The sequence below is a fragment of the Ylistrum balloti genome, unplaced genomic scaffold, assembly GCF_031769215.1.
Source record: "Ylistrum balloti isolate Yb309-2 unplaced genomic scaffold, AGI_CSIRO_Ybal_v1 Utg370274, whole genome shotgun sequence".
Classification (NCBI taxonomy): domain Eukaryota; kingdom Metazoa; phylum Mollusca; class Bivalvia; order Pectinida; family Pectinidae; genus Ylistrum; species Ylistrum balloti.
The window spans coordinates 767,316-790,461 of record NW_026782212.1 but is presented as its reverse complement, the minus strand read 5'-3'; the positions used below and the strand labels follow the sequence as shown (position 1 = coordinate 790,461).

The 23,146-nt window shown below is 34.6% G+C and overlaps 2 protein-coding genes across 6 annotated transcripts in view; both read left to right on the top strand.

The window, feature by feature from the left end:
* The window catches only part of LOC132552741 (organic cation transporter protein-like), a 31,515-nt gene extending 20,372 nt beyond the window's left edge, over nt 1–11,143 (top strand). For 4 of the 5 annotated variants that reach the window (XM_060216940.1, XM_060216937.1, XM_060216939.1 and 1 more), the window contains exons 2-10: nt 2,636–2,861; nt 3,668–3,771; nt 6,921–7,075; nt 7,304–7,472; nt 8,357–8,569; nt 8,787–9,013; nt 9,508–9,689; nt 10,280–10,437; nt 10,716–11,143. In XM_060216940.1, the coding sequence (XP_060072923.1) occupies nt 2,724–2,861; nt 3,668–3,771; nt 6,921–7,075; nt 7,304–7,472; nt 8,357–8,569; nt 8,787–9,013; nt 9,508–9,689; nt 10,280–10,437; nt 10,716–10,824 (1,455 nt within the window). In that variant the 5' untranslated portion in view covers nt 2,636–2,723 and the 3' untranslated portion in view covers nt 10,825–11,143. The remainder of the gene's footprint in view (nt 1–2,635; nt 2,862–3,667; nt 3,772–6,920; nt 7,076–7,303; nt 7,473–8,356; nt 8,570–8,786; nt 9,014–9,507; nt 9,690–10,279; nt 10,438–10,715) is intronic. The other variant, XM_060216941.1, reaches the window with a different exon arrangement.
* Nucleotides 11,144–12,796: 1,653 nt separating this feature from the next.
* On the top strand, nt 12,797–22,539 carry LOC132552737 (organic cation transporter protein-like). Its single transcript, XM_060216930.1, has 10 exons — nt 12,797–12,942; nt 16,100–16,325; nt 16,986–17,089; nt 18,448–18,602; nt 18,829–18,997; nt 19,853–20,065; nt 20,291–20,517; nt 20,942–21,123; nt 21,705–21,862; nt 22,126–22,539. The coding sequence occupies exons 1-10, from the start codon at nt 12,797–12,799 to the stop codon at nt 22,232–22,234; spliced, it is 1,689 nt and encodes a 562-aa protein (XP_060072913.1). The 3' UTR covers nt 22,235–22,539.
* The last annotated feature ends 607 nt before the right edge of the window (nt 22,540–23,146 follow it).

Sequence of the window (23,146 nt, the reverse complement as noted above, 5' to 3'; positions counted from 1 at the left end):
CTTTGAATAAAAAAGAATTTAAATTTTAACATGTCTCACGCTATCCTGTATTGTTAAATGATTTTTTAAACAGGAAAAGTGTATACACACAGGGCAATAATGTTGACATATCATTTCGTTATTTGCCCTTTCGTTTTGAACAGCTATACCCTTGTTTCATGCATATATTAACCCTGGCCTACGATCTGACCTCCCGTGCCTGCGCATATAAAAAACTGTATGAATTATTATAATATCTAATATTGGTCACCAATCTCTGACTTCTCTTCGGTGGCTTTTTTAATAATGAAGAAATTCGAAGAAGTTCTGTGCATTATTGGAGAATTTGGACTTTATCAAAAATGTATTTTTCTTCTGTTGTGCCTGCCATTTGCAATTTCTGCATTCCATATGGTAATGAGCGTTTTTGTACTTGGAACTCCTAATCATAGGTAAGAAACTGTTATGTTGCTGATACATTTTAAATAATAAAACTACTGTTTTAAGTTCTTATAAATATTTTTTTAATAAAATAAGTTCAAAGCAAGAATAAATATATGAAATGTGCACATAATACTGACGAAATTCTGTGTCAACTTTAATAAGTCAAAATTTCGAATTAAGGGATCTTAAACTGAACTATTTCATGATATTCCTAAAGCTGATTCCACTTACAAACATGAATGGCTAACTTCATTGTAATTCCGTATCCCATTCGATTTATTAAGTACTCCGCTTGTGACCGAACAGAAGGACAAAACAACTTTACAACATAGATCGATTTACTGTACAAACAATTATTAACACAGCGTGATGGCAATTACAATCATGGATAATATCACAAAAAGAAAATGCAGAATAAAAAAAAAATTATCACAATAATTTTTTTAATTCTGTAATATATTTGTATCAAGACGTTCTCAGAACAGCAGCCATATATACATTATCAACGATGTGGAGTTCTTTACATCTAGCTAGAGCCAGACTGTGTGAGAAGATACTGGAAGCATAACTGGCAAGGTCTCTGTGGACAAACGGCAATCGAAAACATAAACGACTAAATAAACAGTGGAAATTGAATGACTGCATAACCACAACATGGTTTGTGGCTTACTAATGTATACTAATTAGAAATAGACGTAAAGAATGATGAATCGTCACTTTAATTTTGTTCAATATAAATGTAAATCATGAATCTTACTTTGAAGGCGTAGAATGCATTTTAGAATGGCTTACTATTTCGAATATGATTTCATATCTATAGAAGTATATGTAATTTAATGTTTGTTTGTCGTGTGAATCAATTACGCAAAAATTGTATCATGGAAGCCAAATATGGCGTCTTCCAACAACATAACAAATGTTTATTGGGTTAAGATCAGGGGATTTTGTACAACAATCAAAACCTTGCTAATTTTTTCTGCTGTAAAACGCCCTCGTCACGTAACTTATGTAGGATCATGCGGCAAATAGGACCCAACTCTTTGACATTGAAAACGGAATGGCGACGAGTGCATTTTAGTTACCATCCAGAATGACTGGTTCGATTTCCACTTGATCTGCCTCCCTAGATAAGCACACTACCTCCACCAAATCGGTTGTGCTGGGATACACAGCAGTCTCCGACGAGTTATTTCCTACGTCGCCATTGTCGCTGCCCCCAATTATTGTACATCAAGCAAAACTCTACTAATTGGTGATCAAAACATTGTTCTATCGCCGTAAGAGCCATCGTCAGTGACATCGAGCCCAATCGAGGTGATAGCCTTATGAAGAGGTCTGTGTAGGTCCTTCCCGCACACACACGGTGACGTTTCAGCCTGTTACAGATGACCAAAAAAGGTTCTTGCTATTACTGTTGCAGTTAAAAATCAATCCCAAAGATGTTACAGCATTATTAGACGGTCTCCACGAAGTATGGTAACTCGTGATCGGCCGCTCCTTGGATGGTCAGACGATGAAACGGTTGCATGAAAAAGATGTCATTAATGCAACGAACTATGTTTCAGCTATACCCAAACAGTATCACAACTTTGTGTTACGTTGCATCATCATATATCATGCCAATAGCACTTTACCTTTTGTCTTTAAATGTACGCGAAAATTGCATTGATTTGTATAATTTGTAAAACAAAATGACGATTATTCAAGTGATAAAAGGTTTTGACGTGTTTGTTCAGTTATTATATACCTTGTTCTCATTTGTGAACGTAACATTTCTTGTATTGATCAAGGTTTACAAGGCGGATGTCGCCAATGAAGCAGAAGATGCATACTCTTCTGGAACAAATGGTCTCATCCTCCATGTACCTTTTTTTAAGAGTCTCCTTGTTAATCTGTCTTCCGTTAAATTATTTCCTTAGTTTTATTGACTTTGGCTTTGGATTAAGATTAAGTTAACATGGTATAACTCACAGCTTTTAAATAATGATGGTCTATCTACCTTGAAATAATGTGAAGGTTTTGCTTAATGGAGAAAATAGTTGGATAACAATAAGTCTATATTGGCGTTTAACATGTATTAGCATCTACGTAGGATCCAAATAAGAATTACAAAATAAGATATTTACATTTAGATCTAAATACTTATCCCGAATGAAAAGTGCTGCTTTTGAATTGCTGTTTGTTGCTACTGTCCGTGTTATCTTATCTACAGATGTGCTATACCAGGATACCCTAACGATACATACGCTATCCAAAGCTCCTCTCACAAAGCCTTGGTCAACCGACATGTACCAACATCGATGGACGGAACTTTCAAATATGTCCAGTGTAACCTGTATGACCGTTCGTATGACGGCGACGACAACTCTACCGACCTGAAGGCCTGTTCATCTTGGGTCTACGATAAGAGCGTCTTCATTAACACCTTCACCTCTGAGGTAAGTAATGTTTCTAGAATAATCGATGTTGTAGCAGTCGATGACAAACAATAATAGAAATCAATTTTTAATAACGAGATTTATACCACGTTTTAAATAAAGCAGTACTAGCTCATATATATGTAACCTTATGTATAAATGATAGCATTTCTAGTTGACAATTATCCAAACAACTCGTGCCATTATCTTGGCCAACTTATTTTTGCTTTTGCACGACGCTCAATTTGACAAAACACATCGAACGAGGCACGCCTTCCGATAGAAAGCCGTTTGTTCTGACCAATACTCACCTAAGTTTGGTCTCTAACACCTACTTTTTCCAATTTCTCTTCAACTGTTGATTGGTAGGAACTAACGTATAAGAAGTGTTGTCCTGAAATTATTTCTTTTCTTGTATCTAAAGAACTTTTTTGCCTACTGATTTCGTGAAGGGAGATATTATTGATTTAGTTGTTGTTTTCAGAGAAAGTTTAGTCTCTATCCATTTACATACGTCAGGCCTCCAATGTTGACAATGTGTTTCAATTTAATCAAAATATGCAGTCTTTGTGCTGACGTTATGAAGAATCTGTTCCCTGATCATTTAAAAAAGGTTGTTGCAAAAAGATATTAGCGGTGATTTGTGAGGGGTCTGCATGTTTTTTTCCCGACGATGTTTGACAGGTGTTATTTACGTAATGGATATTTCATACGTCAAAATTACATCAGGAATGCTTTGTTGTATTTCAATTAATTGTTATAACCTACCCCTTTACCAATGACATTGGCAAAACAACGATTTGTGTAAGATTTTTGGATGTTTCTAGCATGACATCGTTTGTGAAGACAAGTTTAAGACATCACACGCTCAGATGATTTTCTTCGGTGGTGTGCTTTTAGGGGCTATCGGATTTGGATCACTGTCGGATATGTAAGTAAACATGCATACTGTGAGAGACGAATTTGGCATTATACTTTCAGTAATAAAACATTTGGTGTATATATCACACAATCTCATGAGGTCTATATTTGGTGTCCGATGTCGCCTTAATCACGTCAAGGTAATGGTTGTAATGGTTTATTTTCGCGGGAAAAAACCAAACAACGTCAGAATCAATCTACACCACAAGTTTGATTCTGCTATGGCTTGTCGACCTTTCATCAATCAAAACTTTATAATCTCGGTAGATATCAGATTGTCGAACTTATTCTTTTTCATTTTTAAATGGGATACAAAATATCTCGTGAAAGGATACATTAAATGCAAAAACTACTTACCAACCTTAAAATGGGGTCGGTAGAGCGAAGGAATAACTGAGCTCAGTAAGTTATATAGTGGTCATGTTCTCGTTCGACGTCATAGACTTTTGAACGCATGCGTACAGTAGTAACAGCGATGATAAGAAAGTATAACCCGAGTAAATTAATGACAGATGTCATATATGTATAAATTAGGGAAATAAAGAAAATCATTGAGAGTATATTGGAGTTTGTAGTTATTCACATTGCTTATATCTTATTTCATTACATATTTCTCTGTATTGTTGAATTTGATCACTTTCTTAACAACTTCACTGATCTAAAAATATGTATTGTCGACCTTAGAACAAGGAATGAGACACAAGTTATTGGAACATATCCATGCCTTTTCAAAGTATATATCTACCAAAAAAACAACTTCATATAGTGTTTTATAATCCATTAGTCAGTGTAAATAAGTTTGAAGAAGAAAGAAGAAGAAGAAGAAATTGTAGATGCATCTCTCTCACTAATTCATTTTGACTTTAGGTAGAGATATAAATTGTATTTGTAGTTATTTTGCAGTGAGATATAGTATTCACCGCGCGTTAAATCCAACATTTCGAGGGGTGTGTGTTTATATGCTGATTTTGGCGACATCAAATGTTCTTTGTGTATGCATTTGAGAATCTACCTGTTTACTTTTTACCTTTTTACCCGCGGTATCGCCATAATCACCATAAAAAACTCATTACGTCGACAATATTGACTCATGCCTTTCAGTTAGCTTGAACGCCATGATTAGATTGTCAAGGAGAATAACAATCTCGACGACAGGTTACACAAATTAGATATGGGAGATTAAGTATGGTCATAATTCCACTGTACGACTCCACCTTTACCAGGCAGTCAGTAAACAGAACGTGAGGTCAGAAACAAAGATAATGACGATATAGCCGCCTAGCTTAGAGCTTTATGATATATGGTATATGTAATGTCATGTCTCTCTCAATAAAATAGACATAACTACATGGAAAACGTCACTGACAGAAATATAGACAACATTTTCTACACGTGATTCTAGCTTGATAGATACTCCGTAACACCACATTTACATTACATATACATGTAAATATTTGCTTTGAGATGATAATTCTAAGGGAGACGGACTCCGGTCGTCTAGAATGATAGCTTTACGTCTTACCGCCAGCCTGATTAATTAAAAATTTTGTTTTGCTTTTATCATATCATTACTTTAGCTGTGGATGTGTTGCACGTATGACTATTCCAAATTAAGCAGGGACACTAACGTGATGATCTTTAAATATCATCTCTTTCACCGAATTCACTTTTTTCTTTTGAACACGTAATTTCTTTTCCTGACTGTAGGTCAAGGTCACAATCAAAATATTTGGGAAGGTCATCAACTGTATTCGTTACACGCACTAAGTCTTGGGTTAACTTATCGTCCGAATAAATCGTTATATATCATGTATATTTGTGGCCAATGAACTGAGTATTGTAAATCACTGATATTTCGCGTGTGATTTATGTTCGCGTTGATACCTGAGAAAAATCAATCGCGTATTTAATTCCCTCTCAATTATTGAGTTTAAAATAAACAATACAGGATATTCAGTCGTTATCATAACTTGGTTTAATAGACATTTTCGTTGATTTTATACGCATTTATCATATAATCGCCAACAAGTCTGATAGACACATATTACCTTTAAATTCAAACATTATAAAAACTCTGTACCTTTCAACGAAATCTCCGTACTGCTGTCAGTAATGCTTCACATACAAACGCACGAAAGTTTTATAAAAATCCTTTCGAGATTACACAAATAAAATGGTCTAATGTAACACATTAAAGGCAATATAATTATTTTCTCTAAAATTATTTCAAAGCATGCCTCTGTTATGAGATAACTAGTGCACTACATGATTTGTTTTAAATCAAGGACCATATTGTTATAATTTACGGAAGATTACAAAGTTGATATGCAGATTTAGGTGTTCAAACGTTTGTCATGCATCACGAAAAAGCCTGGTCGCTTCAGATAACTACGTCAGGATGTACAACCTCGATATCTGATTTTCTCTTCTGTCTTGATATAACAATACCTGTATAATTTATAGATTAAAATTAATGTTTTTTTTCCTGGAAACCTAATAAAACATACCGTTCTATTATGTAGGGGTGATGATTTCATTGCTTAATTTATGATGCTGCCATGTTCTTGTGTTGTCATTTTTGTACATTGTAATCTACGTCAGGTTTGATAATATATAATCGAATATTGGTTATAAGTGACATATCTAATGTTTGTATCATTCCAAATTTTTAGATCTTATTGTTGGCATTACTTACAAGCACAACGTTTAAAAACTGGGATATAAATGAATATCGAGATGTTTCTAAATTATCGTAAAAAGTCAAATTCTGAATAAGTCTGCCCTGACAAAAATCGCGTGTGATGAGTGAAGCAATAAAGATGTTTTTCTTTTTAATTTTCACTTTTCCGTATTGAGAAACTTATAATAAGCTAATCATGATTTACTGAATCATTTATAGGCGCCTAAAGAATTAAATAATCGATTATGATTTAATTGTATTTGTGTCATTTCAAAGATGTAGCCAATCATGGTCTGATTAGATTTCATAGTACATTGATGTTTTCGGGTGTTTTGATGTTTCATTCAATTCGATAGAACGCCCCAGTTGTTCAAAGGTGTTTTCATAGGTACTTTCCGTTCATAAACAGGACCCCAAGCCCACGTGTATTTTGAAATAACTACAACGTCAAGAGATTATTTGTTTGTTTTTTTCTACAGAATCGGACGAAAGAAGACTTTGTATATTTCATTTTTGTTGTTGCTGGGAACGACTTTAAGTGTAGCATGGGCTCCGAATTTCGTCACATTCTGTGTACTGCGTTTCTTGGTGGGAGCGTCCTGTGCTGGAATGTTTATGACTACATTTGTCATTGGTATATATACACTATTGTGTACTGATTCCCTGCGTTAATCAATATAATTGTAGCTTTTAAATTTCCTTATTCGCATATATAGCTTCATTTAACAAAATTTTGAAATGTGGATAATAAAACAGGTTAAAATTCCATGTGGTATACCTTTTTCACATTGAAAGGCCTCGTTTTATCTTATTTAAATGCTCTGAGTTGAAATACTGAAATTACTGAATATATACCTTTTAGGTATGGAGATGGTTGGTCCCTCCAAACGTATGTGGGCCGGTATTGTCATTGAATATTTCTTCGCCTCGGGACTAGTCATCCTAGGAGGGGTGGGCTATGCCTTCAGGCAATGGAAATATACCGAGATTGCGTGTTCAGCACCAATTGTTTTTTTCCTTTTGTACTGGTGGTAAGTGTAACTGGAGCAAACACATATTGAGTAAAAGTAATGTTGAAGGAAAGGAATCTCATACTTGATTTTTTATGCAACGGACCGACATTTCAGATTGATAACATCATTCTTTTGTTTAAATGTTCTTGATTCATTTTCCATCTGTTATTTAGTTTCATGTTTTACATTTACTGTCGAGTGTCACTAACTTAGTCACTCGCAAAACATTTCTTCATATTTTTATTTTCTTTAAAAACTGACAAAATAAACTATCCATCACTTCAAGAAAATAAATTCACCCCAAGCCCCTATTTAAAACGTTTTCTTCTTCTTTTGATCTGATCATGTTGATATATATGAACATTCCTTGTATTAATCATCTGTTGATGTTGATCACAAATGAAAAAAAAAAAATAATAATAAAAATTGTAGTTAATGGTAAGAATATTTTGTAAATCAAAACTACGTAATGATGAACCATTTCAATTACACTAATGCATCAATACTGGATTCTGTACATGTGACATCCTATTGGAGTGCAACTCATAACTTCAACGGATGGAACTTTATAATCAATATATCGATGTCATGTATCACACAACACGCAATTAAATATGTAGATTTATTATTGAGCACTGTATCCTTCTCATTAATATTTTGATTCATTTGTTTTATTTTCATGTTTTGGGGAGGAAACTACTGTAACTTGTACATATGTCGTTTTTAGTTGTTTCCTGTTTGACTGTGTCTGAGGTGAAAACTGAAGCATTTTGTTGACATCTAATCAATTTGTTATAATAAAACAATGTAAAGTAAGCAAAAAATGTGATTTCAAAAATACAGGTATTCCTCCTTGAAAAATTAAATGAACCATTTTCATCTTGCTTGTGTATTGTGTTTAGGCTTATTCCCGAGTCACCGAGATGGTTGATCAGTCAGGGTAAAATCGATGAGGCCAACAATATTATCAAGAAGGCAGCTAAAGTCAACAAGGTGACAATCCCAGAGAATATCCTGACAGCCGACTCTATTGACGAAGCGGAAGCTGGTCGTCTCTGGCACCTGTTTACGTCACGTGTCCTCCTCATCAGGACACTCATAATATTCTTCAATTGGTAATTGTTTTGTTCGTATTGAATTTCCTATGATTTTTATATTTGTTTAAGCAGGTACTTAGTTCCAGTATATTAAATAGTATCACTGTAGCAAATTTGGCAGGATAAAAGTATAGACATTTTTAATTGTTTGTATTACTAAGATGATTATCAATGATCAACTTGAAATCGATGGATAACAAAGTTTACTTTTCATACTTATTGTGATCTGTTCAAGGGGTGTAGTGAGCATGGTTTACTATGGACTGTCTTTAAATACCGGAAATCTCGGAGGTGACTTCTACGTGAACTTCCTGTTGTCCGGTCTGGTCGAGTTTCCCGCCTATACGCTATGCCTTTTGCTCCTTGACCGGGTTGGTAGACGACTTTTACATGCTTCCTGCATGATTGTTGGTGGTGTGGCGTGTATTATTACCCTTTTCCCTATGATATTCGCCGATCAAAGTAAGTTATTAGTTTTCTTTGTTCATGGTTATTTTGAGGGAAAGTGCAATGCACAACTCAAAGAATGTTTATCAAGGCAAGCAGATGCAATTCCTGGCGTTCGTCTTTGAAATGGTATTTTTATATGTAATTGTACACCAATTTATACATAGCTGATTCTGATAGTTTATTTATTTAAATGGTTAAGTCATTCAAGTGCTGTACTATGATTGGTTTTATATTGTTTAACATCCTGCACCTGTTTATTTATTTAAATGGTTAAGTCATTCAAGTGCTGTACTATGATTGGTTTTATATTGTTTAACATCCTGCACCTGTTTATTGGTAGCATTTACAAATGCCATTATAAGCAATAGTATCACGCAATCGAACCTTACAAATACACTGGTATTCATCATTACTGTAACAGAAGAATAAAATGTTATCATATAAGAGTTCCCAGAAAGATGTCAGTGGACTGTATCTTAGTGGCAAAAATGTCTTCATCATTTAAGGTCTCCAGCCAATAACGGTTACCCTGGCTATGTTGGGCAAGGTTGGAGTGTCTGCCGCCTTCGCAGTGATATATGTGTGGTCAGCTGAGTTATATCCTACAGTTGTCAGAAATGCTGGCATGGGCGCCAGCTCCTCGTGCGCTCGTGTAGGAGGCATGATTGCACCGTACATTGCCGACCTGGTATGTATTGAGATAAGATTATTCCTATCAAAAACGGTATCATGAAGTGCCGATTAACTATGATATCACCAATATATCACATCTTATAATATTGATTAAACTTACCGATAGTGGTATATTTCAGGTTTGTTTTTTTTTTTAGATATTAATAGGACGGCAAATAAACTGATGGTAACCGTATTGTAATCAAATTATCAATAAACTTTATTTCAGTAGCGTTGTGAATTGATAAATGTTCATACTGTTTACAATCAGTTCGATGATGGCTCCGTTTCCGTAAGAGCATCCCCGGCACACAAAATATTTGTATTTGACAATTTCATTGAAAAAAGCATCACTGAAATACACACAGAAAAATATGTTGATATTAGGAATAACATAGTACTAGTGTATTACATGAAATATCAGCGTTACAAAAGATGCATATAATATTATATTAATTTGAGAATATCACAAGTTCAGTGTATTAACGACTACTTTTGAAAACCTTTATAATCTGTGTATTACACCAATGCAGGGTTGTACGGGTTTTTTTCCCGCAAATATGTAATTCTAACAAGAGCATCTAATAAATGACCACTTTTTCGTAGAACAAGGTGATTGACGGTGACCTAGGACGTGCAGTACCTCTGGTCGTGTTCGGCACGATGTCGGTCGTTGCTGGGATTCTGTCACTTTGGTTACCAGAAACTAACAAAAAGGATCTTCCTGAAACTCTAGGTGATAGCAAAAGATTCGGTCAAAAAGAGTAAGTATTTAATATATCTAGCAAAATAAATTAAGTTACATAATCGATAAACAGTGCAGAAAAGAAAACAAAGAAGATTATTATAGAAAGGGAAGTTAATAGCAGTGGTGGAGACGGAAGTAAATAGTGGTAAAATATCTACATATTCCAGCTTGGGCAAGACAAATCAGGCGATATAATTTGCATTTTTCAATTGCTTGATATAGGTTTCATTGTAATGATGACAATAAAAAGTATGCACAATTGGCATGATTGTCTGGATGTAACTATCTTTGCAGGTTGTCAGAAAAATGCGGGCCAAGGCTTAGTTTTGACAACAAAGGTTTTGATTCCGAACAAGGCATCACTAACAGGATAACGGAAGACTACACAGACATAAAACTATGAAGAAATATCTGAACGTTTAACATCCAGTTGGGTTATTCAAATAATCTAGGAATTATATACAGAAATGTTAACTATCCAAATGTGTTTTATCCCTTCTCTTGAACTTAACATTTTATTTTGAGGCTGAATAGTAGCTACTGTTAGAGTTTATATGACTGTAGGCGTTGCTGAATTCCGTTTATTAAGATAGGATTAGTGCAGATACTGTTTCCCTTTGACCAACGAAACGTGATTTAGATAAAGTTAAACTTGAGGGGTAAAACACACATGAAAATTGAAAAATTAGAAGACAAACGTTATTGATTAAAATCCCTTTGTACATCTTGTTATTGTTATATTTAGCCATAGGAGAATATGACAAAACTACACCAATTTTCATTAGATACATGTAATTGGGGCTTTCAGTGCTCAGACATGCATACGTTGGAGAGAAATGGCCAGGTTGACATCGTCTTGACTTGAAAAATAAATCAATCCTAAAAGCATTGAAAAGACATAAATCTGACTTGTACTGTATTATAATTCACATATAAGCGATTTCTGTCGAAGCATCATGGGATATATAGAAATACTGATAAGTGATCAGCAATTTCATGTGTGACTTTGAGCGGCTAGCTATAACTAACCCAGTAAGTAGAGTGGCAACACATTATCTGATATAAAAAATGCCCAAAAAGGCAAAAGTTTGATAAAAAAGGAAATTATTATCACCAGTTAAATCTATATAAGTATTAGTAGACCCAACAACAGCATTCATTGCAGACAATAGTACAATATCATATTACTTTAAGGAGCTGTAGACCTCACAAGAAACAAAGACAGACAGACGGACGCCCGTTGGAGGGACGCTGATGTTGCTCCATAATATGTCCGTCGAAATTCGACTGTACAAATCACCAATGAAAAAAATTAAATGAAATGACAAAACTACATTCTCTATTCACACTTCTTGCAAAAAAACCCCTACAAAATTATGCAAATATATAATAGCATACAGCACAACAATTATGTCCTGGTGTGTTTGCGTACCAGTCTGAACACCGCGTTGGACTGCCCGTGACAAAATGATGATGCATACATGCGGATTTTTAAATGTAGAAAGATGATTAAATCTAACCAAATGTATACCATTCGTACAATGCAAATAAAAGACATCAGTAGAATATAAAATCTGCAGACAACTGGAGTTTCCATAAAATCAATAAAAACGTTAAAACGCGATATATTGTTAGATGTTCCTTTTTAATGTTATATAAGTCAAAGCCGCTACTCTCTGCTCATGAATCTGTCAAGTGGCCTATAAACTAGTAAACTAGAACAATAATATTGTGGTTAGTGTTATTAAATGTCGTTAAGTCATTGGTATAATACTGTCCCGTCTATTCAACGGCCTTAATGTTACTTATTCATTTGTAACAGAGATCATGATATATTTCAATACCTTAACTAAGATTCGAATTCTGGACTTCGGGCTTACTTGTCAAACGCTCAACAGGTTGAGCTAAAGAGGATATCTCCCTATCCAAGGAGTATATTGCGGTGAGCACCTGCATTTTCCAGGGTTACATATTCCCCAACCACCCGTTTGTTAACTGTGAATGAAACAACCTCTGTTGTTGATACTATATAATGTGTAATTAATTTGTCAGATTGGTGTTACTTTTAATAGTAAATATATATTTGACACTTTTTCCATGCCACACACCATCCTATGTTGTTAAATGAGATTTCAACAGAAATTTTCACTTAAAAAATACCCTTTTACACTTCAGTGTAATTTTGTTGTTATATAATTTCGTTATTTGTACGCTTTCCTCTTAAATAGATTAATCTTTTAGTGCATACATCAAGCCTGCCCTACGATGTGACCTCCCGTGTCCATACATATAAAGAACAGTATATATATGTTATTTCAATGCTTAATGTTGGACACAAATTTCTGACCTCTCCTCTTCGATATATATATCTAAAAATGACGAAATTCGAACAAGTTCTGGGCACTATTGGAGAATTTGGACTTTATCAAAAATTTGTTTTTCTGTTACTGTGCTTGGCATATGTAACTGCTGCATTCCATATGTTAATTAGCGTTTTTCTACTTGGCATTCCAAACCACAGGTAAGAAACTTTAATGTTGCTGACCCATCTTGAATACTAAATCAACTGTTTTAAGTTCTTTGATTAAAAATATTCAGAGTAAAAAACTCTATGTAGTGATAAACATATGAAATGTACACTAATACTAACGAAATTCTTTGTCAACTTTGAAAAGCCCCAATTTCGGATTAAGGGTATTAAACAACCATTTCATGATATTCATAAATTCGATTTATTATGTACTACGCATGTAACCGAACAGTTGTTAGACAAATGACGATGTATTGTATAATCACAGCTTTAATGACAATTAAAATATCACAAATTTAAGATCAACAAACCTGTACATCAAGAACGATGTGGGGTTCCTGATCACCAAGTCAGTGGTGATGTGATGTTAAACTTTTGCGATAAGATATGATAGGGGCTAAAAGCATTTCAGAATAGCTATTATCACGAATACAGTTTTATACTTAAAGAAGTATATGTATAATCAATGCTAGTTGGAACTTTGTCACGTGAATCAATCATGTAGTAATTGTATCCTAAAATTAATAATGAAATGAAATTAATTGGTTTTGTCAGTCTTTGTATCAAATGAAAATCTGAATAGATACTATTTATTTATGCGGCAGCCATGTCAGGTTTCAGTGAAATATGGCAATTGAGAGGTCAAAAGATTCAGTAGATAGACTGCTGACGGACGTTTAAACGCTGACCAAAACCCGTAAAGGTTCGGTGATTATGTTTGATGTACAAGAAATGTTATGGTCATGTCTCTAAGATGGAATAGGACAATATCATTACAACTGCGGCGTATGGAGTCTGTATATTGCCGAATGGTATAAGCTAGCATTGCTTCCCACCCCTCATGCAATGCCCACGCCAGTTCATCATACTACGTCCACCAAATTTGTTACACAGCAATCTCCCAAGCGTTCTTGCGACATTGACTTTGTCGCTGCCACCAATTATTGAACATCAAGCAATATCTCTGCTAAGTGGTGAACAAAACATTGTTCCATCGCCGTAAGACCCATCGTCAGTGACACCGATCCCAGTCAAGGCGAGCGCCTAAAGAAGGATCTTCGCACTCATGCAGTGACGTTTCAGCCTGTTACACTTGACGAAGTAAAGTCCTTTCTTTTACGGTTGCATGTAAAATAAAAAATATCGAACATGCTGTAGCAGTATGAGACGGTCTCCACGAGGGATGGCAACCCGTAGTCGACCACTCCTTGGATGGTGGGATGTTGAATCGGTGGCTTGAAAAAGTTGGCATTAATGACAGAGCATATTTTGACTATATCAAAACCGTTTTACAATCTCGCGTTACGTTGCGTTGTCATAGAGTATGCCAATAGCCATTTCCCTCTCTTCTTTAGATGTACTCGTCATTGTGTAAATTTATAAAAACAAATGATGCTTTTTCAAATGATCAAAGGTTTTGATATAGTGAATAATGCGTTTTACAAAAATTCCACTAAACAAATTTCGAATAATGTGATGGGATGTGTTTTGTTTTACGAGACAATTTTTCAATTTCACACATGTCTGTAATAAAAATGTTTGCAGCTAATTCAGAGATTCTAACAAAATAATAAGTAACTAAAATATCTGTATAATAAACCTATGTTTGGTGTACGCCAAGGTAATTTGGTAATTGGTTAATATTTGTTAAGTTAAAACAACAGGTCAAATTCTTTTTAATTCAATAGAAACAATTAAAAAGAGCCAGCATGTGAACAATATCATAATCCAAGTTCAAATTCAACAGAAATAGGACAAATTATGACCAAAAATAAGGTTTACACGGAGACACCTGGAATATGAGAAAAGGTGCTTCGGAAGAGTAAGAGTCTTTTGCTTATCGATGACATCCGTCATGTAAACCTTGTAAACTAAGTTACAAAGTCATTACTCTGCTGAGTGTAATAAATGTTATACAAAATGCTTAAGTTTCTGATATGATACAGCCTCATTTCTCGTTAACTTCCGACGACATGAATTCTTGTTTGGATTGTAATAGTTTGCTGACAAGGCCGATTATTTTCCTATGAAACTTTTATCAGCTCAGATAATTGTGTCAATGACTCGCCTATCTACAAATATGAAGGAAATAGTTTAATACCAAATGAGGAATTAAATAATAATTAGTTACAATTGTAATTTCCTTTTAAGGTCATCACACTCACGTAGAACATTTTCTGCGCAACTGGAAAATAAAATTCTCCTAAAGCTTTCATGAACAATGCATCTTAATATAGGATAAATTAAAAACTCGGGAGCACGTTTGAATATGAAAAGAAAAGATATTGAAGTGCTGACTTTTACATATATATGTAGTTTAGTTGATTGTTTTGTTTTTGCCTAATCCAAAAATGTCGGTTCCTCATACGAAAATCTAATTTAAGTTAATATGATAAAATTCTATGCCTTATTTTTGTCTGTGACCGTTCACTTTCGATATTCAATGCACTGTTCCAATTATCACTATCTGACAAGCCGTCAATTTACGTCCGAAAACACATAGTTTCAAAAGATTGATGAAAATTATGGGGATGATTTACGGTCATTCTAATAATCCCATTGAGAAATAATCTATTTCTTTGTTCGATATGAAGCTGGACGTGTTTGATACTCGTTAGGTTTGCCTGTTTGTTATTGTATGCCTTGTTCTCATTTGAGAACATGACATTACTTGTATTGACCAAGGTTTACATGGCTGGTCTCGCCGATGAAGCAGAACTCGCTCACTCTTTCCGAACACGTGGCCTTATCAACCATGTACTTTGTTCAGGAATTTCCTTGTAAATATGTCTTTTCTTAATATTTTACCTTAGTTTTATTGACTTTGGGTTTGTATTTAGTCAAAATTTTTGAATTTTGAAATTTATTTTTTTTTTCAACCAGTGTTGGCATAACTCACATTTTTCAATTAACAATGGGGTATCTATTCTAAAATGATGTGAAATTTTTGTTTAATGGTCCGGATACAATGCAGTCGATGGTTAATTACTGGTGTTAAACATGTATTACCTTCTTCATAGAAACCATATAATAATTACAAACTAAGATGTTTACATTTAGATCTAAATAATCATCCCTGATGATAAATGCTATTTTTGTATTAGTGAATTGCTGTTTGTTGCTACCGTTGGCGTTATATTATCTACAGATGTGCTATACCAGGATACCCTAACGATACATACGCTATCCAAAGCTCCTATCACGAAGCCTTGGTCAACCGACATGTACCAACATCGACGGACGAAACTCTCAAATACGTCCAGTGTAACCTGTATGACCGTTCGTATGACGGCGACGACAACTCTACTGACCTGAAGGCCTGTTCATCTTGGGTCTACGATAAGAGCGTCTTCATCAACACCTTCACCTCTGAGGTAAGTAATGTTTCTAGAATAATCGATGTTGTAGCAGTCGATGACATACAAAAATGAGATATGATGAGCGTAGAAATCAACGCAATCCTCTCTGGTACAAGACAACAATGTAAATAATGCGGGGTTATGATAAGTTCAGCATTTGGCGAAACAATTTTAATAATGCAGATTTTACCACATTCTAAAAAAACCAATCTTTTCAAAGAAGTAATATCTCATATATATATGTAACTTTAAGTATGAATGACCTACTGATATTTCGTGAAGGGAGATATTATGGACTTTGTTGTCGATTTCTGAGAAAGTCTATCTTCTGTCTATTTTGATACGGCAGGCCTCCAATATTGACGTTTATTTTCACAGATTTCAAATTGTCTGAATTTAATTAAAATGTGCAGTCTTTGTGCTGACTTTATGAAAGAATCTATTTCCTGATCATTTAAAAAAGTTGTTGCAAAAGATATTAGCGGTGGTTTGTGAGAGTCAGCAGGTTGTTTTTTATTTCGACGATGTTTGACAAGTGCTATTTACGTAACGGGCATGCCATGCGTCAAAATTGCGTCATGAAAATTTAATGATTTATTTCAATTAATTGTTATAATCTATCACTTTCAACAATGACAAAAAGACGGTTTGTGTAAGATTTTTGGATGTTTCTAGCATGACATCGTTTGTGAAGACAAGTTTAAGACATCACACGCTCAGACGATTTTCTTCGGTGGTGTGTTTGTAGGGGCTATCGGATTTGGATCACTGTCAGATATGTAAGTAAACATGCATACTGTGAGAGACGAATTCGGCAACTTACGTTAAATAATGAAACATTTGGTGGATATATTAGTATATTTCACACCTTCTCTTGAGGTCTTTATTTAGTGTCCTCCGATGTCGCCTTAATCACGTCAAGGTAATGGTTGTAATGGTTTATTCTCGCGGGAACAACGTCAGGATCAATCTACACCATAAGTTTGATTCTGGTATGACTTGTCAATCCTTCATCAATCCAAACTTTATATAATTTCGGTCGAACGTATTCTTTTTGATTTTCAAATGGGATACAAAATATGACTCTCTCTTGAAAGGCTACAGGCAAAAAACTACTTACCAGCCTTAAAATGGGGCCAGTAGAGCGAAGGAATCACTGAGCTCATTGTAAATGAATTGAAGCTGATTCGAGATTGTAGATGTATCTCTCTCACTAATTCGTGTTGACTTTGAGTTGTAATATAAACCGTTTTTGTAATTATTTTACATAGTGAGGTTGAATATAGTATAATCACGACGACAGGTTACACAAATTAGAAGTGGGAGATTAAGTATGGTCATAATTCCACGTTAAAAGGAAATACAATGATATGAACTATTCCAGCTTATCTATGGTATATGTAATGTCATGTTTATCTCGATCAAATAAAATAGACATAACTACATTGAAGACGTCGCTGACAGAAATATAGACACGTTTTCTACACGTGATTCTAGCTTGATAGATACTCCGTAATACCACATTTACATTACATATACATGTAAATATTTGCTTTGAAATGATAATTTTAAGGAAGACGGAATCCGCCCGGTCGCATAGAATGATAGTTTTACATTTTACTGTCATGTCAGCTTGATGTAATTAATAGTTTTGTTTTTACGATATTATCGCTGAAGTAGTTGATGTGATGCACGTATGACATATGAAATTAGGCAGTGACGCTATCGTGTTGATCTTTGAACATCTTCTCCTTCCGCGGATCACCTTTTTTCCTATTGAACACGTAATGTATATCCGTGACTGTAGAGCAAAGTTACAATAAAAATCCCCGAGGTCGTCCATTCTTAGGAGACACTTTGAAGGGAAAAGCTAATAATGATTTACTGATTCATTAATACGTACCTAAAGAATTAATTGATTGATTCTGATTTAATTGTATTTGCGTTATTGCAAAGAAGGAGCTAATCTTGGTCTTATAAGATTGTATAGTACATTGATAATTTTCATTCATTTCGATAGATCAGCCCAGTTGTTCAAAATTTTCATACGTACTTTCCATTCATGAACAGGACTCCAGCAACATGAATTTAAAAAAACACTTCAAGGTTTAGCGATTATTACTATTTTTCCCTACAGAATCGGACGAAAGAAGACTTTGTATATTTCATTGTTGTTGTTGCTTGGAACGACTTTAGGTGTAGCATGGGCTCCGGATTTCGTCACATTCTGTGTACTACGTTTTTTGGTAGGAGCGTCCTGTGCTGGAATGTTTATGACTGCCTTTGTCATTAGTATGTAAACAATATTGTATACTGATTCCCTGCGTTAATCAATATAATTGTAGCTTTTAAATTTCCTTATGAGCATATATGGCTTTTTAAAAAAAAAATGAAATGTGGATAATAAAACAGGTTAAAATTTCATGTGGTATATATTTTTCACATTGAAAGATCTTATTTTATCTTATTTAAATGCTCTGAGTTGAAATACTGAAATTACTGAATATATACCTTTTAGGTATGGAGATGGTTGGTCCCTCCAAACGTATGTGGGCCGGTATTGTCATTGAGTATTTTTCCGCTTTGGGACTAGTCATCCTTGGAGGGGTGGGCTATGCCTTCAGGCAATGGAAATATACCGAAGTTGCGTGTTCAGCACCAATTGCTTTTTTCCTTTTGTACTGGTGGTAAGTGTAACTGGAGCAAACACTTATTGAGTAAAAGTAATGTTTAAAGAAAGGAATCTCATACTTGATTTTTTATGCCACGGACCGACATTTCAGATTGATAACATCATTCTTTTGTCTTAATGCTCTTGATGCATTTTCCATCTGTTATTTTGTTTCATGTTTTACATTTACTGTCGAGTGTCACTAACTTAGTCACTCGCAAAACATTTCTTCATATTTTTATTTTCTTTAAAAACTGACAAAATAAACTATCCATCACTTCAAGAAAAAAGTAGATATCGAAAATAAATTCCCCCCAACCCCCTATTTAAAACGATTTCTTCTTCTTTTGATCTGTTGGTCATGTTGATATATATGAACATTCCTTGGATTGATCGTCTGTTAATGTTGATCACAAATATGTGAACAACAAATGAAAAAAAAAAAAAAAACCATAAAAAACAAAAAAGAATAAATAAATAAATAGAAATAAACAACGATTTATAGTAAACGACGGACTTTAAATCTTATAAAAATATTTTGTAAATCAAAACTACGGATAGATCAATCATTTCAATAACATCAATGCTGGATTCTGTACACGTGAAATCCTATTGGAGTGCAACTCATAACTTTATAATTAATTCATCGATATCGAGTATCACACAACACGCAATTAATTAAATATGTTGATTCATTTTTGAACACACTTTCCTCCTCATTATTCTTTTAATTGATTGTTCTAACTATTTTTCACTTTTTAGATAGAAATTACTGTGACTTGTACAAATGTCGTTTTTCGTTTGTTTCCTGTTTGACTGTGTCTAAGGTGGAAACTGAAGCATTTTCAGCTAATCTGTGTATTGTGTTTAGGCTTATTCCCGAGTCACCGAGATGGTTGGTCAGTCAAAGTAAAATCGATGAGGCCAACAAGATCATCAAGAAGGCGGCTAAAGTCAACAAGGTGACAATCCCAGAGAATATACTGACAGCCGACTCTAATGACGAAGCGGAAGCTGGTCGTCTCTGGCACCTGTTTACGTCACGTGTCCTCCTCATCAGGACGCTCATCATATTCTTCAATTGGTAATTGTTTAGTTCGTTTTGAATTTTCTATGGTCTTTCTATTTGTTCAAGCAGGTGTTTGGTTCTAGTATATCAACTATCATTACTGTAGCACATTTGGCAGAGTAGAAATATAGACATAACTTGTTTGTGAGACTCAGCTAATTGTCAATGATCAACTTGAAATCGATGGTAAACATGAGGATAACAAAGGTTACTTTTTGTCGTTATTGTGATCTGTTCAAGGGCTGTGGTGAGCATGGTTTACTATGGGTTCTCTTTAAATACCGGGAATCTCGGAGGCGACTTCTACTTGAACTTCCTGTTGTCCGGTCTGGTCGAGTTTCCCGCCTATACGCTATGCCTTTTGCTCCTTGACCGGGTTGGTAGACGACTTTTACATGCTTCCTGCATGATTGTTGGTGGTGTGGCGTGTATTATTACCCTTTTCCCTATGATATTCGCCGATCAAAGTAAGTTAGCTTTGTTTATGGTTATTATAAGGGAAAGTGCAATGTACAAATCCCAAAATGTTTATCAAGGCAAGTAAATGCAACACCTGGCCATGACGTTCGTCCGTGAATAAGTATTTTCACATGTAATTGTACGCCAATTAATATATAGCTGATTCTGATTCTTTATCCAGATGACTATGTCATTTAAGTGTACTGTACTCATGTCATTCGTTTGGTTAAACATCCTGCACCTGTTTATTTTCAGCATTTACAAATGCCATTATAATTAATAGTATCACTTAATCAGACCTTACAAATACACAGGTATTCATCATTACTGTAACAGAATAAAAAAATATTATCATTTATATAAGAGTTCTCAGAAAGATGTCAGTGGACTGTATCTAAGTGACAAAAATGTCTTCATCACTCACCATTTAAGGTCTCCAGCCAATAACGGTTACCCTGGCTATGTTGGGCAAGGTTGGTGTGACCGCTGCCTACGCAGTGATATATGTATGGTCAGCTGAGTTATATCCTACAGTTGTCAGAACTGTTGGCATGGGCGCCAGCTCCTCGTGCGCTCGTATAGGAGGCATGATTTCACCGTACATTGCCGACCTGGTATGTATTGAGATAAGTATCTTCCTATTAAAAACGGTATCATGAAGTACCGATTAACTATGATATCACCTATTCCTATACTAACACATCTGTAAATATTGATTAAACTTACCGATTGTGGTATAAGTTTTTTTTAATTTGTTTTTAAAATACGAATGGGACGGAAGAAGGTGGTTTATCAAATTATCAAAAAAACTTCAAACAGTAGCGTTGTTAATTGATAAATTTTCATACTGTTTACAATCAGTTAGATGATGGTACCGGTACCATAAGAACATTCCTGGCATTCATTATTACTTGTTTCTTTTAACAAAACGGTATTTCAACATTTCATTTTAAAAAACTTCATGGAAATAAACACAGAATAATGTGTTGATGTGAGAAATAACATAGTACTAGTATATCACATGAAATACAAGCCTTACAAAAGATGCTTTTGATATTATATCAATTTGAGAATATCACACGTTTTGTAATCCTTTATAATCAATGTATAACACCAATACAAGGTTGTACTGGTTTTTTTTAACAAATGCGTATTTTTTAACAAGAAAATCTAATAAATGACTACCTTTTCGTAGAACAAGGTGATTGACGGTAACCTAGGACGTGCAGTGCCTCTGGTCGTGTTCGGCACGATGTCGGTCGGTGCTGGGATTCTGTCACTTTGGTTACCAGAAACTAACAAAAGGGATCTTCCTGAAACTCTAGAGGATAGCAAAAGATTCGGTCAAAAAGAGTAAGTATTAAATATTTCTAGCAAGATAAGTTTGGTTTCATTGTCGGCAAACAGTGCAGGAAAGAAAACAAAGAAGATAATTATGCAATGAGAAGTTAATAACAGTAGTGGAAATGGAAGCAAATAGTTGTAAAATTGGCCAAGACAAATCAGGGGATATAACTTCCTTCTTTTTCAATTGCTTGATATATGTTTCATTGGAATGATGACAATAAAAAGTATGCACAATTGGTATGATTGTCTGAATGTAACTATCCTTGCAGGTCGTCAGAAAATTACGAGCCAAAGCTTAGTTTTGACAACAAAGGTTTTGATTCCGAACAAGGCATCACTAACAGGATAACGGAAGACTACACAGGCATAAAACTATGAAGAAATATCTGAACGTTTAACATCCAGTTGGGTTAGTCAAATAATCTAGGAATTATATACAGAAATGGAAACTATCCAAATGTGTTTTATCCCTTCTCTTGAACTTAACATTTTATTTTGAGGCTGAATATTAGGTACTGTTAGAGTTTCTGTGACTTGTAGTCGTTGCTGAATTCTGTTTATTAAGATAGGATTAGTGCAGATACTCTTTCCCTTTGACCAACGAAACGTGATTTAGATAAAGTTAAACTTGAGGGGTAAAACACACATGAAAATTGAAAAATTAGAAGACAAACGTAATTGATTAAAATTCTCTTGTACATCTTGTTATTCTTATATTTAGCCATAGGAGAATATGACAAAACTACACTAATTTTCATTAGATACATGTAATTGGGGCTTTCAGAGCTCAGACATGCATACGTTGGAGAGAAATGGCCAGGTTGACATCGTCTTGACTTGAAAAATAAATCAATCCTAAAAGCATTGAAAAGACATATAAATCTGACTTGTACTGTATTATAATTAACATATAAGCGATTTCTGTCGAAGCATCATGGGATATAAAGATAATAAAGATAAACTGATACGTGATAAGTAATTTCATGTGTGACTTTGAGCGGCTGGCTATAACTAACCAGGTAAGTAGGATGGCAACACATTATCTTATATAAATTATTGTCCAAAAAGTCAAAAGGTTTATAAAAAAGGAAATTATTATCACCAGTTAAATCTATATAAGTATTAGTAGACCCAACAACAGCATTCATTGCAGACAATAGTACAATATCATATTACTTTAAGGAGCTGTAGACCTCACAATAAACAAAGACAGACAGACGGACGCCCACTGGAGGGACGCTGATGTTGCTCCATAATACGTCCGTCGAAATTCGACTGTACAAACCACCA

Coding starts and splice junctions, on each gene's coding strand:
- LOC132552737 (XM_060216930.1), top strand. CDS start 12,797: ATGACGAAATTCGAACAAGTTCTGGGCACTATTGGAGAATTTGGACTT. Junction 17,090..18,447: donor TTTGGATCACTGTCAGATAT/GTAAGTAAACAT, acceptor TTTTCCCTACAG/AATCGGACGAAAGAAGACTT. Junction 18,998..19,852: donor TTTTTCCTTTTGTACTGGTG/GTAAGTGTAACT, acceptor TATTGTGTTTAG/GCTTATTCCCGAGTCACCGA.